This window comes from Amphiura filiformis, chromosome 16 (genome assembly GCF_039555335.1).
Source record: "Amphiura filiformis chromosome 16, Afil_fr2py, whole genome shotgun sequence".
Taxonomy (NCBI): domain Eukaryota; kingdom Metazoa; phylum Echinodermata; class Ophiuroidea; order Amphilepidida; family Amphiuridae; genus Amphiura; species Amphiura filiformis.
Genome location: NC_092643.1, coordinates 26,253,073 through 26,270,072, shown reverse-complemented (window position 1 = coordinate 26,270,072; position 17,000 = coordinate 26,253,073). Strand labels below are relative to the sequence as shown.

General features: G+C 39.1%; 1 protein-coding gene across 1 annotated transcript; it reads left to right on the top strand.

Annotated features, from left to right (window-relative positions):
• Positions 1–1,983: 1,983 nt before the first annotated feature.
• On the top strand, positions 1,984–7,271 carry LOC140135798 (protein rolling stone-like). Its single transcript, XM_072157417.1, has 3 exons — positions 1,984–2,224; positions 3,928–4,144; positions 5,807–7,271. The coding sequence occupies exons 1-3, from the start codon at positions 2,114–2,116 to the stop codon at positions 6,532–6,534; spliced, it is 1,056 nt and encodes a 351-aa protein (XP_072013518.1). The 5' UTR covers positions 1,984–2,113; the 3' UTR covers positions 6,535–7,271.
• Positions 7,272–17,000: the final 9,729 nt, after the last annotated feature.

Sequence of the window (17,000 nt, the reverse complement as noted above, 5' to 3'; positions counted from 1 at the left end):
TTGGTTGTACAGGGGTAAGATTTCAATTTGCTCCGATTTTGGCACAAAATGATTAAAAAGCAAAAAAGGTCAAGTACTCACCATCTAAAATGAGCTCTCTTGGTACGAGCAACCTTTTTGTACCGTATCTTAGTAGGTTAACACAGTAGATAGGCAAAACTATTCTTTTCCGATTGCGTTCAGCTAAACAAACAACTTGTCACCATTTTGGTCAAAATCGGAGCAAGTTAACAATGTGACATTTTGACTAAAACGTAACTTTTGTAGAATAACTCTAATCTAACACATGTGTCTGATTCACCTGCAAGTGCGATATTGCTGTGGGTTGTGATGCTATAGGTATTATAATTTCAGTTGGATGCACCATTACAAAGCAAACAGTGGATGGACGCACAGTAACAATATACTGTGTGAGGCCTTTGATTCCCAAATGAGAACAATAGTCTGCATATTGTTAACCAGCATTGTTGTGGTAAAATGGCTTGTTGATGGTACAACTCATTGTTGCTAATGTCAAACTTGTCAGTATTAATTGTGATTGTATCACACAAGTAAATGAGAAACTTGTTGTTGTGGAATTAAAATGGTTTGGAAATAAGCTCTTCAGATATAGCACAAAGTATATTGTGACATCCCTCCTTGTGATCGATTAGACTAATAATTTTGTGTATCTTTTGACAAGATTGTAGAATTTTTACCCCTGTATGACATTTCGCGACCTGTAGCGGTCACTTGGGGTTAAATCCAAAATTTTTCCGCCGCCACTCACATCATAAAATAAACTTTGGTACATTACTTCATGTGCGGAAATTCTCATGCTTCTATCAGAAAGTGCACAATTATTTGGCCTAACAGCTTAACTAAAATGATCTGTCTTTATTTGCCTGTGTTGGTTGTCTAATTTTGAGCATATAAATTTATATAGGTATTCTCTGAGTAAGCGTGTTGTCGTCGAGCCCTTATTTTCATACTAAGGAATGTCAATAAGTACAAGATTAAAATAAAATCCTGGAAGTTACATTTCATGTCGGAAACATCATCCAAAGAGAGTATCAGGAATACATTAAAGATTTTAGAGATCGCAAATTATTTGCCATCGTGGTAATGCATGATCACGGCGTAGGCCTACATGTATAATTTATGTTACCTCTTACGCGTATTTAAAAATCACTTGTCCATAACACAATTATTTGCCGGGACATGACATACGGTATTCAGCTCCATGACTTATTACATATCAAACAATTGGAAAATTTAGGACGATTTTTCCTTCAGGAAACTGGGGGAACACGAAATTTTGAAAAAAAGGCATAGAAATTTTTGAGAAAAGGAGGGGGTAAATAGGCCCTACGACAGGTTTGAGCGAACGCGAGGGGAAAGTAAAATTATACTATGTGGAATACTACATTACCCCTACCCCCAAAGTAAATTGATTCCGATATGGGGAGCACCGCGCCGCGTGTTAGATTTACAAGGGGTTGGAATATTTGAAGAAAAAAAAGAACCTTGATACGGTACAGATCATTCCAAACCAATTATATAACAAAGATAAAATTTTAAAATCATGAGCAAACTAAATATTCCAGATTTTGAATAGACTTCTTCTACCAAGTCTTTGAATTTTGTGACTGCAATTTTAAGAAGACATGTAAAATTACGTCCATTTTCACTCAAATTGTAAAATTAATATATTTTATTGCCAGTTAGTTCTAACCAAAGGATTAAAGATTCAGTTACCGTATGATTCGGGTACCCCAAGATTAAAAAAAAACCCTCTAATGTTGAAAATCTTCATGCTGATAATGTTAAGGCCTATCGCCTACATTTTGATATGCCACTAGACCTCGAGCTCGAGCTGAGACGAATCGTCTCAGAGCTCGAGTGGCAATTATAGTTCATACGATACGGTGCGCGAACATTTACAATATGCAAAACGACAAGCTCAAGATCCATTTATTAACTTTAGCTTCTTTATTTCTATTCACAACGTCACGGGTCAATATCATGATAATACAGACCTATATTCAAATTATGTAGAAAAGCCAGTTATTAGGTAAAATTACTCGCCATTTTGATTTTTTCACTGATAGTGCAGATAATTCGTGTAATCAAAATGTCGAAGTCGAAGTCAACGAGAAACATGCACCCGTGTGCTTGGTCTAAACCAAAATGTTCTGATTTCGGTTTTGATGTCGAGGATCCAGCTGTTTTTGCCCGCTCACAGGTTTGTCATGTTATATAATATAGTAAAATTTGTAACCTTTCATATCCATGATTGTGGTAAATAATTCCCGTGCCAATCTTTATGATTTCAACTTTTTATATTAACGTTCCGGTCATTTCAATGGTTACTTACTTTAATATTGTGTTCTCTTTACAGATGATGACACAAAATTTTCATATGTAATGTGAGAGGGATGGGGTGTGTATGTGGGGTGGGGTGGAAAGGTGTGTGTGACGGGGAAGTGCCGGTGTGGTGTGTGCGTCGGGGGGGGGGGGTGCACGTAGACCTCATGAACCACCGGCAAAAACAGCAGAGCAACACTTAATAAACACTTGAACACTTTAATGGCTAAGGTTTATACAGTGAAGGTATAGGGGTGTTAATTTATAAACACTAAAACCCCGGGACTAAAACACGTTAAAATATTAAGATGTTAATGTCGCTTTTAACACACGACAGTGTCAAAAGTGTGGTTTTTAACACTATCTTGTGTTAAAAACATAAATATCTTAATATTTTTTACGTGTTTAACTGAGGCGCTAAATCCATATTAGTGAAATAGGAGAAAATCAATGTTTTTTAAATTAAAAGCCTTATTGGTATTTATTCATTTATTTTTTGGTTTTAAATGTTAGTTCTAATGTCAGTAACTACAAAAACACCTGTTTTTGAGATCCTGATTATAATGTGTAATTGTAAGTATTCTTTTATTAAACGGCTTGAAGTGGATTTAGCGCCTTTTGGAAACAAAATATCCAATAACCGTGGATTTAGCACCTTTTGGAAACAAAATATTCAATGATATTCAAAATAATTTGCAATATTAAACAAAATACACACAAATATTGTTTTAATAAATCAAACTGCACTTTATTTCAACAATGTAATGATATTTATTCACCAAAAGCTTGAAAATGTGAGAAAATTGTGCAATTTTTTTTCTCAAAAATTTTACAACGACAATTCTGTCAAATCATTCCATTTTACGCGCAAATTGTCGTATGTGCTTGCTAGGAGTGTAGGGGTGTGTGTACAAGTTGAAATTCTAAACTTTTATGATTTACATTTTGATCAATAGTTGCCTTGTCAACTGGAGAATAGTCCTATGCAATTTTAGTCTTTAACGGCCTACAGAGCACAGTGATTGGTCGGTTGGATTTAGCGCCTTTTGGAAAAAAACTGAAATGGAGTTAGCGCCTTTTGGAAAAAAAGTCAAATTTATGGCCCACCCTGTAATGGGATTGAGCTCCTTTTGGAAAAAATAGTTTGATTCCATGAAACCAATGCTATAACACTATACATTGGTACCAATAACTCAATTTTTTCCAAAAGTGGATTTAGCGCCTTTTGGAACCAAGCTCTTCGTATGTAGATTCACACCCCTATACCCGTCACTGTACAAACCTTAGTCATTAAAGTGATCAAGTGTTTATTAAGTGCTGCCCTGCTATTTTAACCGCAGTGCATATTTATACATGTTTGTTTCTTCAACTGACCAGTCGTAATTTTTGTCATTTTTTATTTCTATACTAAAAAGTAATCGTTCATTGATACCACCATGACGTCATGTAGGCCTAAGCATATCCAATACCACTGCTTTTAATTTAATTTTCAGAATTGTTGCATTTCGTTTTTTCTATAAGTGATATTATACATAACATATGACAATCTTTTTCGTTCTTTTCTTTTTATTCGTTTAACAGTGTTCTACACGTTTACCATCCCGCTTTGTATATCTCATATACCGTCTGGCCCTAGCCTGTTACCTTACTGGCGCTCAAACGTTCATCATCTATCAACTGTTTCCATCATACCGATTCAAGCTTTTTATCTTCATCACTGAATGGACGGTATCCGTGTTTACACTATATTCGCTGCTTTCCCTATTCGGTGCATTATGTAACAAGCCTGCGTTAACTGGTAAGACTACCGTAAAACCTCGTCTACAAGCATATATAGTGTTTCTGATGAAAGCTAAATTAATGCGATACATGCGTAAATATGCCAATACAATAGATTGGTCTTACAATAATACTTGTTTTGTATATATTTGGATCTGTAATTTATTTGCTCAAACTCCATAATGGACCCTGGATTACATTAGTTTTCATCAGAACCACTCTATATGCTTGTAGACGAGATCTTACGGTATTTAAGGAAAATCCCCCTAAAATTCCTAATAGAATAAAAATTAAAGCAATTATTGCCCTGTGCATTTTGCATTTTAATCCATTTGGATCAAAACAGGATAAAATTGTAAAATTGCACTAGCCCAACAAAACCATAGTCAACTTAATTTTGATATCTCGTTTGTTTAAATAGCCCATTAGCTTTTTAGAGGTATGGCGGACACAATAGGATGGCGCTGCACGAAATGGATAAAGGCTTTTGAATTTGCCGGGTTTTACCAACATTGAATACTGCCCTTCTATTGTGTACGCCACACAGTGTCATCGCCCCGATATCTTCATGGCCGAAATCGCCATGGTAGGTTGAATCCACCGCCACGCATGGCCATTTTGTATCGACCTGTTTAATAGTTTTGAGTCGCATAATGGGCCGAAGGACATCTGACTAAGGCTACTGACAATAGCCCCGATTAGCTCGGTGACTGACCTCGCTGTGTGTCAGTCGAGCATAGTACGCCATAGGTCATATTCTGTTAGACTACTTCCACGATTGGCCTATACACTGCGCTATATAATTCGGCACATATAAATCAGAAATATTGTCAGTTTTTGACTCAAGACGCAAGCTACTGTCTCAAGACGCAAGCTAACGACTATCATATCTGTTCAAAATATATATTCATGTGCAAGGAACCACATCTGGTTTCTTTATACGAAATCATTTACGGGAGATATTCATCATTTTCTACCCCGGTATCCAAAGATTTTTTTCTCATATCAAACTCGTGCATAGCAAATTCACGTGTATCGATCCCGTGTATTTATTTTAGTATCTCTGCTGACAAAGTAATTATTAGCCAGGCGATGTCGGTGTGCGCTATGCCTTGAAAGGTTAATTGACGGGATGACTTTGTGAATAAAAAAGATGCAGTTTCCAAAGTTGTACTGAAATCAAATTCTTTGTTGCATGCTATAAACTGAGTTTTGATGTGTTTAGATCGAGATGATTTTATTGTCCTAATTAAGCATTGTCAGTGATCCCAGCGTAAAAAATACAATTCGCAGGAAAGGCTTAAAAGTGAAGCATTATAAAATTGTCATTAGGTATTGTTTCGTAATTACAAAATTGGCACTGATAAGAACGAAAAAAGAAACGTTGATAAATTTGAGGTTTCATTCCGTTGCGTGTAGCTACAAGTGTTCGTATATAGTACACCCGTTGTTTTTGGTCTTACGGGTAGTGATGATTTTTAGATTTTCTGTTTCGCTAAATCACCATTATCATTGATAGTGCTGTGCCGACCACCCTGGAAAAGAGCTAAGGCTTGCATTACAGTTATATTGTATAAAAGACATATCGCATTCATTTAATACTATAAATAGGCATATGAATATGATGATGCACAAGGACAATTTTTAAATATTACACTTTGTGCTTCAACTTAATTTTCAGATCTACATGGATATGACGTATTGAAGCAGTCAGATGGACCGCCAAAACCGCCACGTCACGTCAAGACGTCAACGCCGTTTATTTTCAAATTAGCCTGGATACTGTTTGACGTCTGTCTCTCCGTGTGTCCGTTTGTAACTCTCATCTACTGGTACATGATGTATGATAAAGACAATGGGTATTATGGATCTTCAGGTGGGATGACGGAAAATATCAAATTTTTCGCGATAGACATTCATGAGCATGCATTTATTACTTTTCTGGTTTATTTAGATCTGTTTATTTCGGCAGCACCGGTACGCGTTGTGCATATGATATATGGCATTATCTTCGGGATTCTTTACATCGCTTTTACAGTTATTTATTGGTATTTAGGGGGCACAACTCCTTGGGATGACACTGCAGTTTACTCCATAATAGATTGGGATGCCCCCATCGATACCGCGTATTACTTAGCAGGAGCTTTGGGTGTAATAGGGGTATTGCACTTATTTGGATACGCCTTGTACAAAATAAGAGTATGCTTTTATAGTTGTTGCTGTGCTCCTAACCCTGGGGCTCGTAAACCACCCAAGCAGTCCCAGAAGCAGCCACAGAAGCCGTCCAAGAAACAGATTACGAAGCCATACCATGCGTATTTTGTGTTGACTACTACGACACCCGGTGATGAAAACGGCGGGACGTTTGAACACGCTCCCTTAGCACGCGTAGATTCATCTGAACTTTAAGGTTAACAAGACCACGAATCCATACGGTGCCAATTGGAATATCTAAAGTGCTTAGAACAAACGTTTAAAAAACATTCAAACAATAATAAAACGGTGATACGTTGTCATATATTTGCCTTGACAAGAGGGATAAGAAAGTCTTTTCTTTGAATATACCATATTTTAGGCTTCATCAGATATTTTATTTACGAAATATTTTGAAAAACTGCACTACCAAACGATCGACACTTACATAGGCCGATTTGATAGCCTACCATGTATTGCAAACTTGTAAATAATCGCTCTAAAAGTGTAAATTGCTATCCTTGGTGTTTACTGCTAACACTCCGATTTCGCGCGATAAGAAAAAACTGAAGTATAGTTTGATCAGCTCGTAATCGACGAGAATTATACGCCGAAAAGTAGATCAACGTTGAGAAGGATATTATTGATCTGACTGGTCTATATTTTGGGTGTTAAAGAAAGCAGACAAAGTATAGAACTTCAAATAATAATTTGTAATACTTCTGGCGAGATGTCACAAGACAATTCTCCAAATAAAATACGTTGATATTAATCCGCAATGTTATAAGGCCCGCCGATACGAGCTGATAAAACTATAAGCTGTATCTTCATTTAGAGACGTCGTGCCGTTGATTGCATTCACGTTTGCCATGTATCTGCTTCAGCACATCGATATCCATGCTTGTTCCAAAAATGTAAAAGTATGAATTTTATGAATGTTAGGGTGTTCTGGTTCGACACCCGGGTTCGACAAATCACCGATAATACCTTTAATAAACAATAAAATGGGCTGCAGCAATTTAATGTAAGAAATGCTTAGAATCGATTCTTACTGAATAAAAGCAATATAGAATATACAGACTGACAATTGTTATTATTGTTATTATTATTCTCCATACCATTAGGAAACGAATTTGGAGAAAACCTTCTAAAATACTATGCTGAGCGACCAGCCTGGGTGGTTCGGGCTCCAGTAATTTCAGAAAATTCACTTGGGAAGCTAACAAACAGAGGGAGTAGGGTGACTGATCAGATGTGAAAATCTATTGTGCACACATTAATTAAATCAGAGTTTTAAGCTTATATACAATATCCAGAGTATGCACAATGGGCAAGTGGACTACGGGGTAGTCTAACTCTATTATCAGAAGTTTTTCTCCAAATTCATTCTTTAATGCCACGATTTCTGACTGTGCTGGCGACATGTAGTGAAAGATCGCAATGTGTTAGGTTGAGAACACCCATGCTGTACAGGTTAGTTGATTACCAGATCTTGATACCCAGTGGTGTCAAAAATGCATCCAGAGTTTTTCGGAACTAGAGATAGTAGGCCGTTGGTGGCGTCTGGCCAGATGAAGGAGGCCAGGGGGGGAAGGAGGATTATGGCCTGTTGACTAACTGAATACTACTATCGCGGATTCAGGGAAATAGGATTGCTCAAATACGCAAATTAACGTGGTGTAGGGATTTTTTGTGCATCTTCGTTAGAAATATAAAAACAAAGAGAAACATAGACATTCATTTGATCTGTGCCATTTTATTACAGACTGAAATCACTCCAAATGAATACCATACGAAGAAAAACATAAAATCTAAATTTTAGCCATATATATTCCAGTATCTATGGGCCGTTTTTGAGAAAATTTAGCTTTTGTAATAACCTCATAGAGTCAAAGTTCAGTTACAGGTCCGTTTATGTTGGTATGTAAGCGATCGGTTAAGTCCGGGGTTGAGTCTGTTGAGACTGTGAATTTGCCGATACTTCGATTATTCAGGTGAAAATCCTGTGAAAATACGCAACGAACGGAGCCGCAGAGAGATCGAGACCGGCGGTCAGGACAGCTGCAGCAGACGACGTTTTGCACTCATACTCATGCACTGATTAAGCTTAAAACGTTCCATCAGTCGGAGTTGATATTTATCCATTCTAGGCATCCATTATATAAAACCCAGAGACCAAGGCACTCATATGATTCTGAAGTAAGATCAACTTTCAGTGAATTGCATTGCATTGCCATTGCTGTACACGGCACACACAGCATGCACAGCATCGTGATGGGCCATGTGCCCATGGCATGCCATTGATTGCAATGCCCCTGCTTACTGCTTTAGTGCTAGCCTTTATATGTCATGGATTTGAATCTTCTAACGTCCAGCTTTCAAGAAAAGACCTAAATACTGCACTGACTGTGGTAAGTTTATTTAGGGTCATATGCTTATTTTTTTAAATAGTAATTACTATATAATCAAATTAAGTATTCTTGGCCAAACTGGAACACTCAGTCTGATGAACGCTAGTGCATACGGTAGTGCAAGTGGCTCCGCGATAAAACACACACGAATATTGCACGGTACGGTACAGAAGAAAGTATCACACCGCATTTGCGATGCGCGCTGTTTGCTGCGATGTCGATATATTGATTACTTGTTGCCGCAACTCAACGCAACTCGTCGCATTTCCAAGTTAAAATGTATTTAACTTTAACTTTATTGCGATATCGCAATGCAGTACCGTACTAGTCATGCTAGTACTATAGTGGGAATTCCAATTGAATGAACGCAGCTTTCACTAGCGTGGCGAATTTTTGCGTACACTGCGCGATGTACGCCAGCGTGTGCGACTGCGTGAGTAACGCGGAAGTGAATTCAACCATGCCAACGCGACTCGTGATTGGATAGCTTTGTATCCAAGGTCGTGCGTTCGCGTGCTAGTTTGAAATACGCAATATACGATCGCGGTTGGATCAAGTGCAGCTGTTAAAAGCTGCGTTCATTCAATTGGAATTCTTACTATAGTTAGTAGTTTGCAGTACCATGGCATGGCAGCAGTGCGACAGCGCACCGCATCGCAAAAACGCGCGCAAATGCAGTGGTAGTATGAACGGACCTTTACACTGCTTGCTGCGTACACGCTTCACTACATGGACGCAACGCGCATGTTCCAGTTTGGCCAAGAAATACTTAATTTTATTATTTTTTATAATTGAATTGATACTACTACCAGCTGACTACAAGTATTTTGAAGACCGAATTAAAACGACTAGTTTGCGTCTGACGTCAGGGCAGCGGCGCGGTGTGATTGGTTGATGATCTGCGCAGTACGGCATTTTTGGTCTGGTTAACAGGACGTCCGAGACGCAAACTAGACTTTTTAATTCGGTCTTCAATAATACAGCCAGGTAAGTAAAATTCCAATTAAATGAACGCAGCGGTCGCATACGCGCAGCCTGACAGTGACATAGCGTGGCGTTTTTTGCGTTCACTGCGAGATGTACGTCAGCATGAGCTGTCATGTCATGATGTTAGTAACGAGGAAGTGAATCAAACCATGGCAACACACTTGGTGTGATTGGTTTGTACCAAAGGTTGTTTTTTTGCGCTGTAGTTTGAAATACGCGATATACGATCATGCGTGGTGGCGTCCATTAAATGTATGATGTAGCATGTAATGACTATGTAAGGCAGGCGCGTGTGTATGCCCGGGCATGCTTTCTTCTGGCCATGCATGCTATCTGCGCATGCGTTCATAATGTTCAAGTTTATTTATTTATTTATTATTTAACCTGGGGTGACCAATCAATGCACTGGCACCAAGGGCTAGACAGCCAGCCGTGTAGGGAGTGTTTTACACACCCAAATTTGTAATGGCACACCCAGTTTTTGCCCGCATGGCCTGATACTTTGTTACACAAATCTTGAATTTACACATCCAGTTTTTTGAATTTACATACCCAAACCTTCAATCCTGCCTAAGACCCTGACTGGCACTGTTCTCCCTTGGTTCCCTTAGCCAAGAATTAGCTAATTTACCTGATGTATACACTAATTATTCAATCAGGGTTCCTTTTAGTTTTATCATGTTTATGTGTTAACCATCGCGTACTATGCACGCATAACGTCTAGATTGCAAAGGACCTTGTGGAAGTTGTGGAAAATAATATGCACTGGACGGCTGGCAGTGCGATTAATTTGTTGAAGAAAATCTGGAAAAAATAATACCAGCAGTGATGTACGAACTCAGTCCTTTAGAAAACGTGCCCCGGACCAAATTGACCAATTCAGCATCGATTCTGTGCCCCTCCAAGCGATGAAAGCAGGGGTAGCGTTTTAAGGGGTCTTGGGGTCCAGGACTCCTTGATTTGGCAGATCCCTGTGATTTGGACCCCTTAATTTTGTACATCTGTGTAGAATTAGATGCCTGGACCCCTTTATTTGCCAATTTGGACCCCTGGACTCAGCAGGTCACCGCTAACCCTGGATGAAAGTCAAAATTTTTGTTTGCTTCACACACATTACAGCACAAAGTCAGTTAAAAAGAACATTTTAAGACCGATATTCAACTTCTAGTGACCAAAATTAATAAGTGGTAGGCCTTATTTGTCCAACATTTTGTGCGCTCCACGCGCAATTGTTTCAAGATATTCTCGGGGGCAATTTCGTTTCTTGTCCAAGGCGCTACCAACCCTAGTTACGCCACCTATTGGGGTAACCCGAAAGACCCTAACTTTGGCCTGGCCCAGACTTTTTTTTCAACAACAAACAAACAATACAAAACAACAACAAAAATACATAAAAAAAGGAAATGATTGAAGGAATCCAATTAGCATTTAATCACATTCCTATATATTGAGTTTTTGAGAAAATCTCAAAATTTACTTTACTGACTCGAGGTCCATGAGATCGTGCATTTTACATTTATACCCCAGTTAGTCCGGTTACGGTATGTCAACAATGCAAAGTGTACTTCCATCATGTAATTATTCAATCTACTGTTAATTTCATGAATACAGGTAATAGTATCATCAACACCTGGTGAAGAATCCACAATGTAGTCAAGATAGTGGCACAATCTTGGTCACCGCCATGACGACAGTAAAGCTGCAAGGACAGCTCAGAAATTCTGGCTATACTTGAAAACCATACATGGATGATGACTTCTGTTCGAGACATGAGCTTAGCACAGAAGCGGAGGAAGACATGCAATAGGTAATTTATTTATGATTTTTATGAAAGGGGAAGTAGGCATGACAGTGGCAGATCCAGAACCCTCCCAAATCCGCACCGTCTCCCTGTATCATCGATAAAACACAAACAATATTTCTAATATAGGGCCAACCCCTTTTTGCCGGAAACGTGTAGGACACATAATGCACGACACCGGACTGCGGTTGTATGCGACTTATAATAAATTGATGTGATGTAATGTGCACCGCACAGAATAATGAAACAGAGGTGATTGTGCATAGGATTGTGATTCGTTATTAAATGAAGAGGGTCTTTTTTTAATTTTGCAAATAAGTGGTATGAAAATGACCCCTATTTGTTGTGTTTCACAAATCTCTTTTCTTTATCTGAAAATACCCCCAAATTTCGTGAAATTTAAAACGAGCATTAGTACCCATGGATACACTGAGTGCCAGAACCGGGAGCCCTATTCCCAGGAAGATTGGTTTTAATTAAAGCTTTAATGTAGTGTTGTATGACCCATTCTGGGGTGCCTAAGGTTCTCCCCTTGGAATTAAGAAGATTTAACCGATAACATGTCCAAATCGCCCATAAGACGATAAAAAAAAAACCTGTCCTATGATCGGACGGGCCTCAGGTTCAAGTATGGTCGGTCGGTCAGTCTGGCTTTTTTTAATTTTGGAAATGACCCAAAAAATCACCAAAATCTGTAAATATTTTTCCATTGGGGAAAATACAAAAAAAAATTTGTTCTTGAAATGTTCGAAATTTGGGTTGGCATTCAGTTGTACAGGAATATTTTTTTCCCAATTTGTTCAAAATCTAGGTCGGTCAGGCCTGTAGAACAGGGTTTTCTTTATTCATTGTCTAATATAACAGTATCTGGACTGCTCCGGTTTGTTGTAGCACTGCAATGACTGCATGACCCATCATGGAAGCTCATGGAGGTGCCTAATTGAGGTTCCCTATAAATCGTCCATTTGTGCATGGGGAGCTAGTTGTGATTCAGAAAATGCACTACTTGGCCAACTTGTTTGTGCATGGTGTGTGCCAATGTTATACTGAAATTTTGAATACAGTTCAATACATTCTGTACATAAAAATAATTCTCTCTCTCTCTCTCACTGATTTTCAGAGCTCAGATCCACCAGGATATAAGTTCTGATTGAACACCTGAATGGTCACCTCAAGAAGAAGTTCCCCTGCTTTGATGCCCGCTTTGATGGTGCTGGATAGTGTGCCTGTGATACGGGTTTGCAGCATTCTGGTCAACATCAGCCAGGATTGATCATTCATGTAGGCCACCAATCATGTGGAAGCTGCTGTTGCTCATGAAGTAGACCTGGGACCTGGCCCAGTGTTGATGTGATGGACCCTCGATCCCTAAAAATAACCAATTGCACTAACCCGCCCCCAGAAACTGATGAGTCATTGTTATACCAAGAACAGTGGAAACTCATTACAATAAAATCTGCCAACATAAAAATTCCTGATAACACAAAACTTTTCCAGAGTATATACATTATATATCAATTTTCCTGATAGGTGATAACACAAATTCCTGAAATGTGAACTAAAATTCTAGGCCCTGGCACTTTTGGGTTTTAAGATTCCACTGTTCTTGGAATTGCTATGAATGCTGTTGCTGTCAGGGGTGGTGCAATAATTATGTGTACCCCGGGTGGTGAATTCTCAAAATGGTCTGCCAAAATTGCTTGCCCCCCCCCTCTGGCTGTGCCAAAAATCTTTGCTCCCCCCCCTTTGACGTGTAAAAACCTTTGCCCCCCCCTTTTCATGTGCCAAAAAATCTTTGCCCACCCCTCCTTACACAGCAAAATCTTTGGGACCTTTAATTTAAATCCTTAAATTGTCTTATCATATAATGCGAGCAGGAAATTTTGCATATTTTAATGTGTTCCTAACGTTTTCCTACACCTTTTTAGGTCGTAATATAGAAACGGTGCACAAAATATCTGTGCCAAAAACTGCTTGCCCCCCCCCCTTTTGACCTACCAAAAATTGCTTGACCCCCTAAGTTCGACCTGCCAAAAAATCTTTGCCTCCCCCCTTTGGGCCTGCCAAAAATCTCCCCCCCTATAATTCACCACCCGGGGTACACATAATTATTGCACCACCCCTCACAGTCAGGAATAAACTACAATTGTTTTATTTAACTTTTAGATATGTTTACCTTTTATTATACCCGCATGCGAAGCATGGACGGGTATATTTATCTATGCCTGTGGAACAGGGCATAGATATTCTGCTTATGCTCTTTAGTCTTCTCCTTTCCTTCTTCTCCTTCTCCTTTTCCTTCTCCTCCTTCTCACCCGTCATATTAGCAGGGCTATCTCCAAAAGTACAAGGGCCCCAGGGCTCATATTTGGCACACTTAATGGCCCTACCCCATAGATGTGCCTTTTGCCCATTTTGGCCCCATAGGTCAAAGGTCACGGGCCCCAGGGGCCCAAATGTAAAAATACAAAGCATGCCGCTTCTCATCAAATAAAGCAGCCCCAGGGCCCTGAGTTGGTGCACTGATAGCCCCAGGAGTACTCTATATTTACATGTATACATGAGCCCCATATGTCATATATTATGGGCCCCAGGGCCCCAAATGTTAAAAAAAAGGGGCAACAGTTTGACAAGGTTAGCTGTGAAACTACAAGGGCACAAGGGCTCATATGTGGCACACGTATGGGCCCGAACTTGTAGATATGCATTTTCCAATTATGGCCCCAGATTTTTAAGGCTAGGGGCCCAGAGGCCCAAATGTTAAAACAAAGGGCCGGCCGTTTCTCAGCAAATAAAGTAGCTACAGGGCTCAGATTTGGTACACAGATAGGTTTTCAGTATAGGGTGATGGAACAGCCATTAAAGGGACACTCCGTTTTGGGATTAAAGGGGTATTCAGATTTTTTGATTTTTTTTTTTTTTTTTTTTTTGATTTTTTTTTTGTATGGAACATGTTTGTTGCATTATTTAAGGAGGAGCGCCCTCAAGCGTTTACACAGCAAATGCAATTAAAGGGCTATTATTTGATTTTTAATTAATTAATTAATTTTAATTTTTTTTGTTGGTATACTGATAGCCCTTTTAGAATATGGGGTGTCAGTGGGTGTTAGGGTGATGGAACAGCCATTAAAGGGACACTCCGTTTTGGGATTAAAGGGGTATTCGGATTTTTGATTTTTTTTTGATTTTTTTTTCTATGGAACGTGTTTGTTGCATTATTTAAGGAGGAGCGGACCTCAAGCGTTTACACAGCAAATGCAATTAAAGGGATATTATTTGATTTTTAATTAATTAATTAATTTTAATTTTTTTTTGGTATACTGATAGCCCTTTTAGAATATGGGGTGTCAGTGGGTGTTAGGGTGATGGAACAGCCATTAAAGGACACTCCGTTTTGGGATTAAAGGGTATTCAGATTTTTGATATTTTTTTGATTTTTTTTGTATGGAACATGTTTGTTGCATTATTTAAGGAGGCGCCCTCAAGCGTTTACACAGCAAATGCAATTAAAGGGGTATTATTTGATTTTTAATTTATTAATTTATTTCAATTTTTTTCGTTGGTATACTGATAGCCCTTTTAGAATATGGGGTGTCATGATGGATTAAGAGTGTCATGGTGGGTTAAGGGGGTTAGGGTGGGAAACACAGGCATAGATATTCATGTTTGGTCAAACATAACTGTGCCATCTAGTGCCATCCTGTGGTTTCATCTCCTTCTCCTCCTTCATCAAACACATCATTCTGTCAAGGCTAGCGCTAAGACTACAAAGGCCCTGGGGCCCATATGTGGTACACTTATGGGCCCTACCCAGAGAAGTGCCTTTTGCCCATCTTGGCCCCAGAGGTCAAAGGTCACGGGCCCCAGGGGCCCAAATGTGAAAATACAAAGCACGCCATTTCTCATCAAATGAAGCAGCCTCAGGGCCCTGAGTTGGTACACTGATAGCCCTAGGGGTACTCTATATTTACAAATATACAAGAGCCCCATATGTTATATATTATGGGCCCCAGGGGCCCACATGTTAAAATATGGTGCAACAGATTGGCAAGCCTAGCTCTAAAAGTATGAGATCACTAGGGCTCATATGTAGCATATGTATGGACCCTAAGTTGTGGATGTGCCTTTTGCCCATTTTGGCCCCAGATGTACAAGGCTGGGGGCCCCAGGGGCCCTAATGTTAAAACAAAGGGCCGGCCGTTTCTCAGCAAATAAAGTAGCTACAGGGTTCAGATTTGGTACACAGATAGGTCTTTAGTATTATATCGTCTTATGTATATATAACCCACACATGTCACATAATATGGGCCCCAGGGCCCCAAAAGCTAAAACATAGGGCCGGCCGTTACTCAGTAAATAAAGCAGCTACAATGCCCAGCTTGAGTTTTCTGATAGTACTGATAACATCCACACACCCATCCACCCCACACACGTAGGACTAAACAGACAGATCGTATTATGGAAATACCAGTGTGAAGCGTTAAGGCTGTTCCAGTTAAATTACATACCCATTGGCTGTTCCATTTAATTTACATACTCCCTCTGAAATGGCCCAAAAAAAGGCTGTTCCGTTTAATTTACATACTTTCTCTGAAATGGCTGTTCCATTTAATTTACATACTCCCTCTGGAATACTTTCCCCCTAATCATCTTGCATATCCTCACTGTGAGTAAGAGATACTGACAACAGCAACCTATGGAGAGTAAGAGAGACGACTCCCCTGGGAGGGGACTTATTACAATTTCTTTATTTTCAGTGCTACGACAGTGCAACCTACATTCAATTAAAGCTTGTGACTTGGACTTTCACTTTTTACACATTTTCTGCCCAATTGGGCGACTTTTTACAATTTCTTTATTTTAGGTCCTCAGCAAATAAGGACTGTAAGTTTGGGTAGACCGATAACATGCGGGTATAGCCGTATTTGTGTACAAATATATAGCCTTCTAGTAACTTTATTTCCCATGCTGTATGCATGCATGTTACAAAAGCTCACACAAAAGCTTTTTCAAGTCTTGTGTAGTAGTGGAATAGCCAGTGCCTAATTTGCATAATTCTAAAATGACAAATTAGCAGGGTGAAATTTCAATGTTGGTCAAACTTAGATTAAAAAAATACCAATGTATTCCTCTCATCATGACGAAGTATTTCCTATTCAGTTACAGTAGAAAAGGGGCAAATTTTCCCAATGACCTATAGTTAGTATAGGGCGCTATGGGGTGATATTTGAGTTAGCATTTCGTCTTGCTACATTAGTGGAACCAATAATTTTTGACATCCTTACACCTCAAATTATAAAACTTGACTTTGTTCCATTTTTTGCTATGCCCCCTATGCTGCCCAATAGGGGTCAAAGGTCATAATGTAAAGCCAAGAATTTTCCGCTTTACAAATGCTATATTCCGCTTTTCTCCGCTTTGTAATTTTAGCACATTTCGGACATAATAAAATTTCACAAGAATCTTGTGACGATCATTGCGAT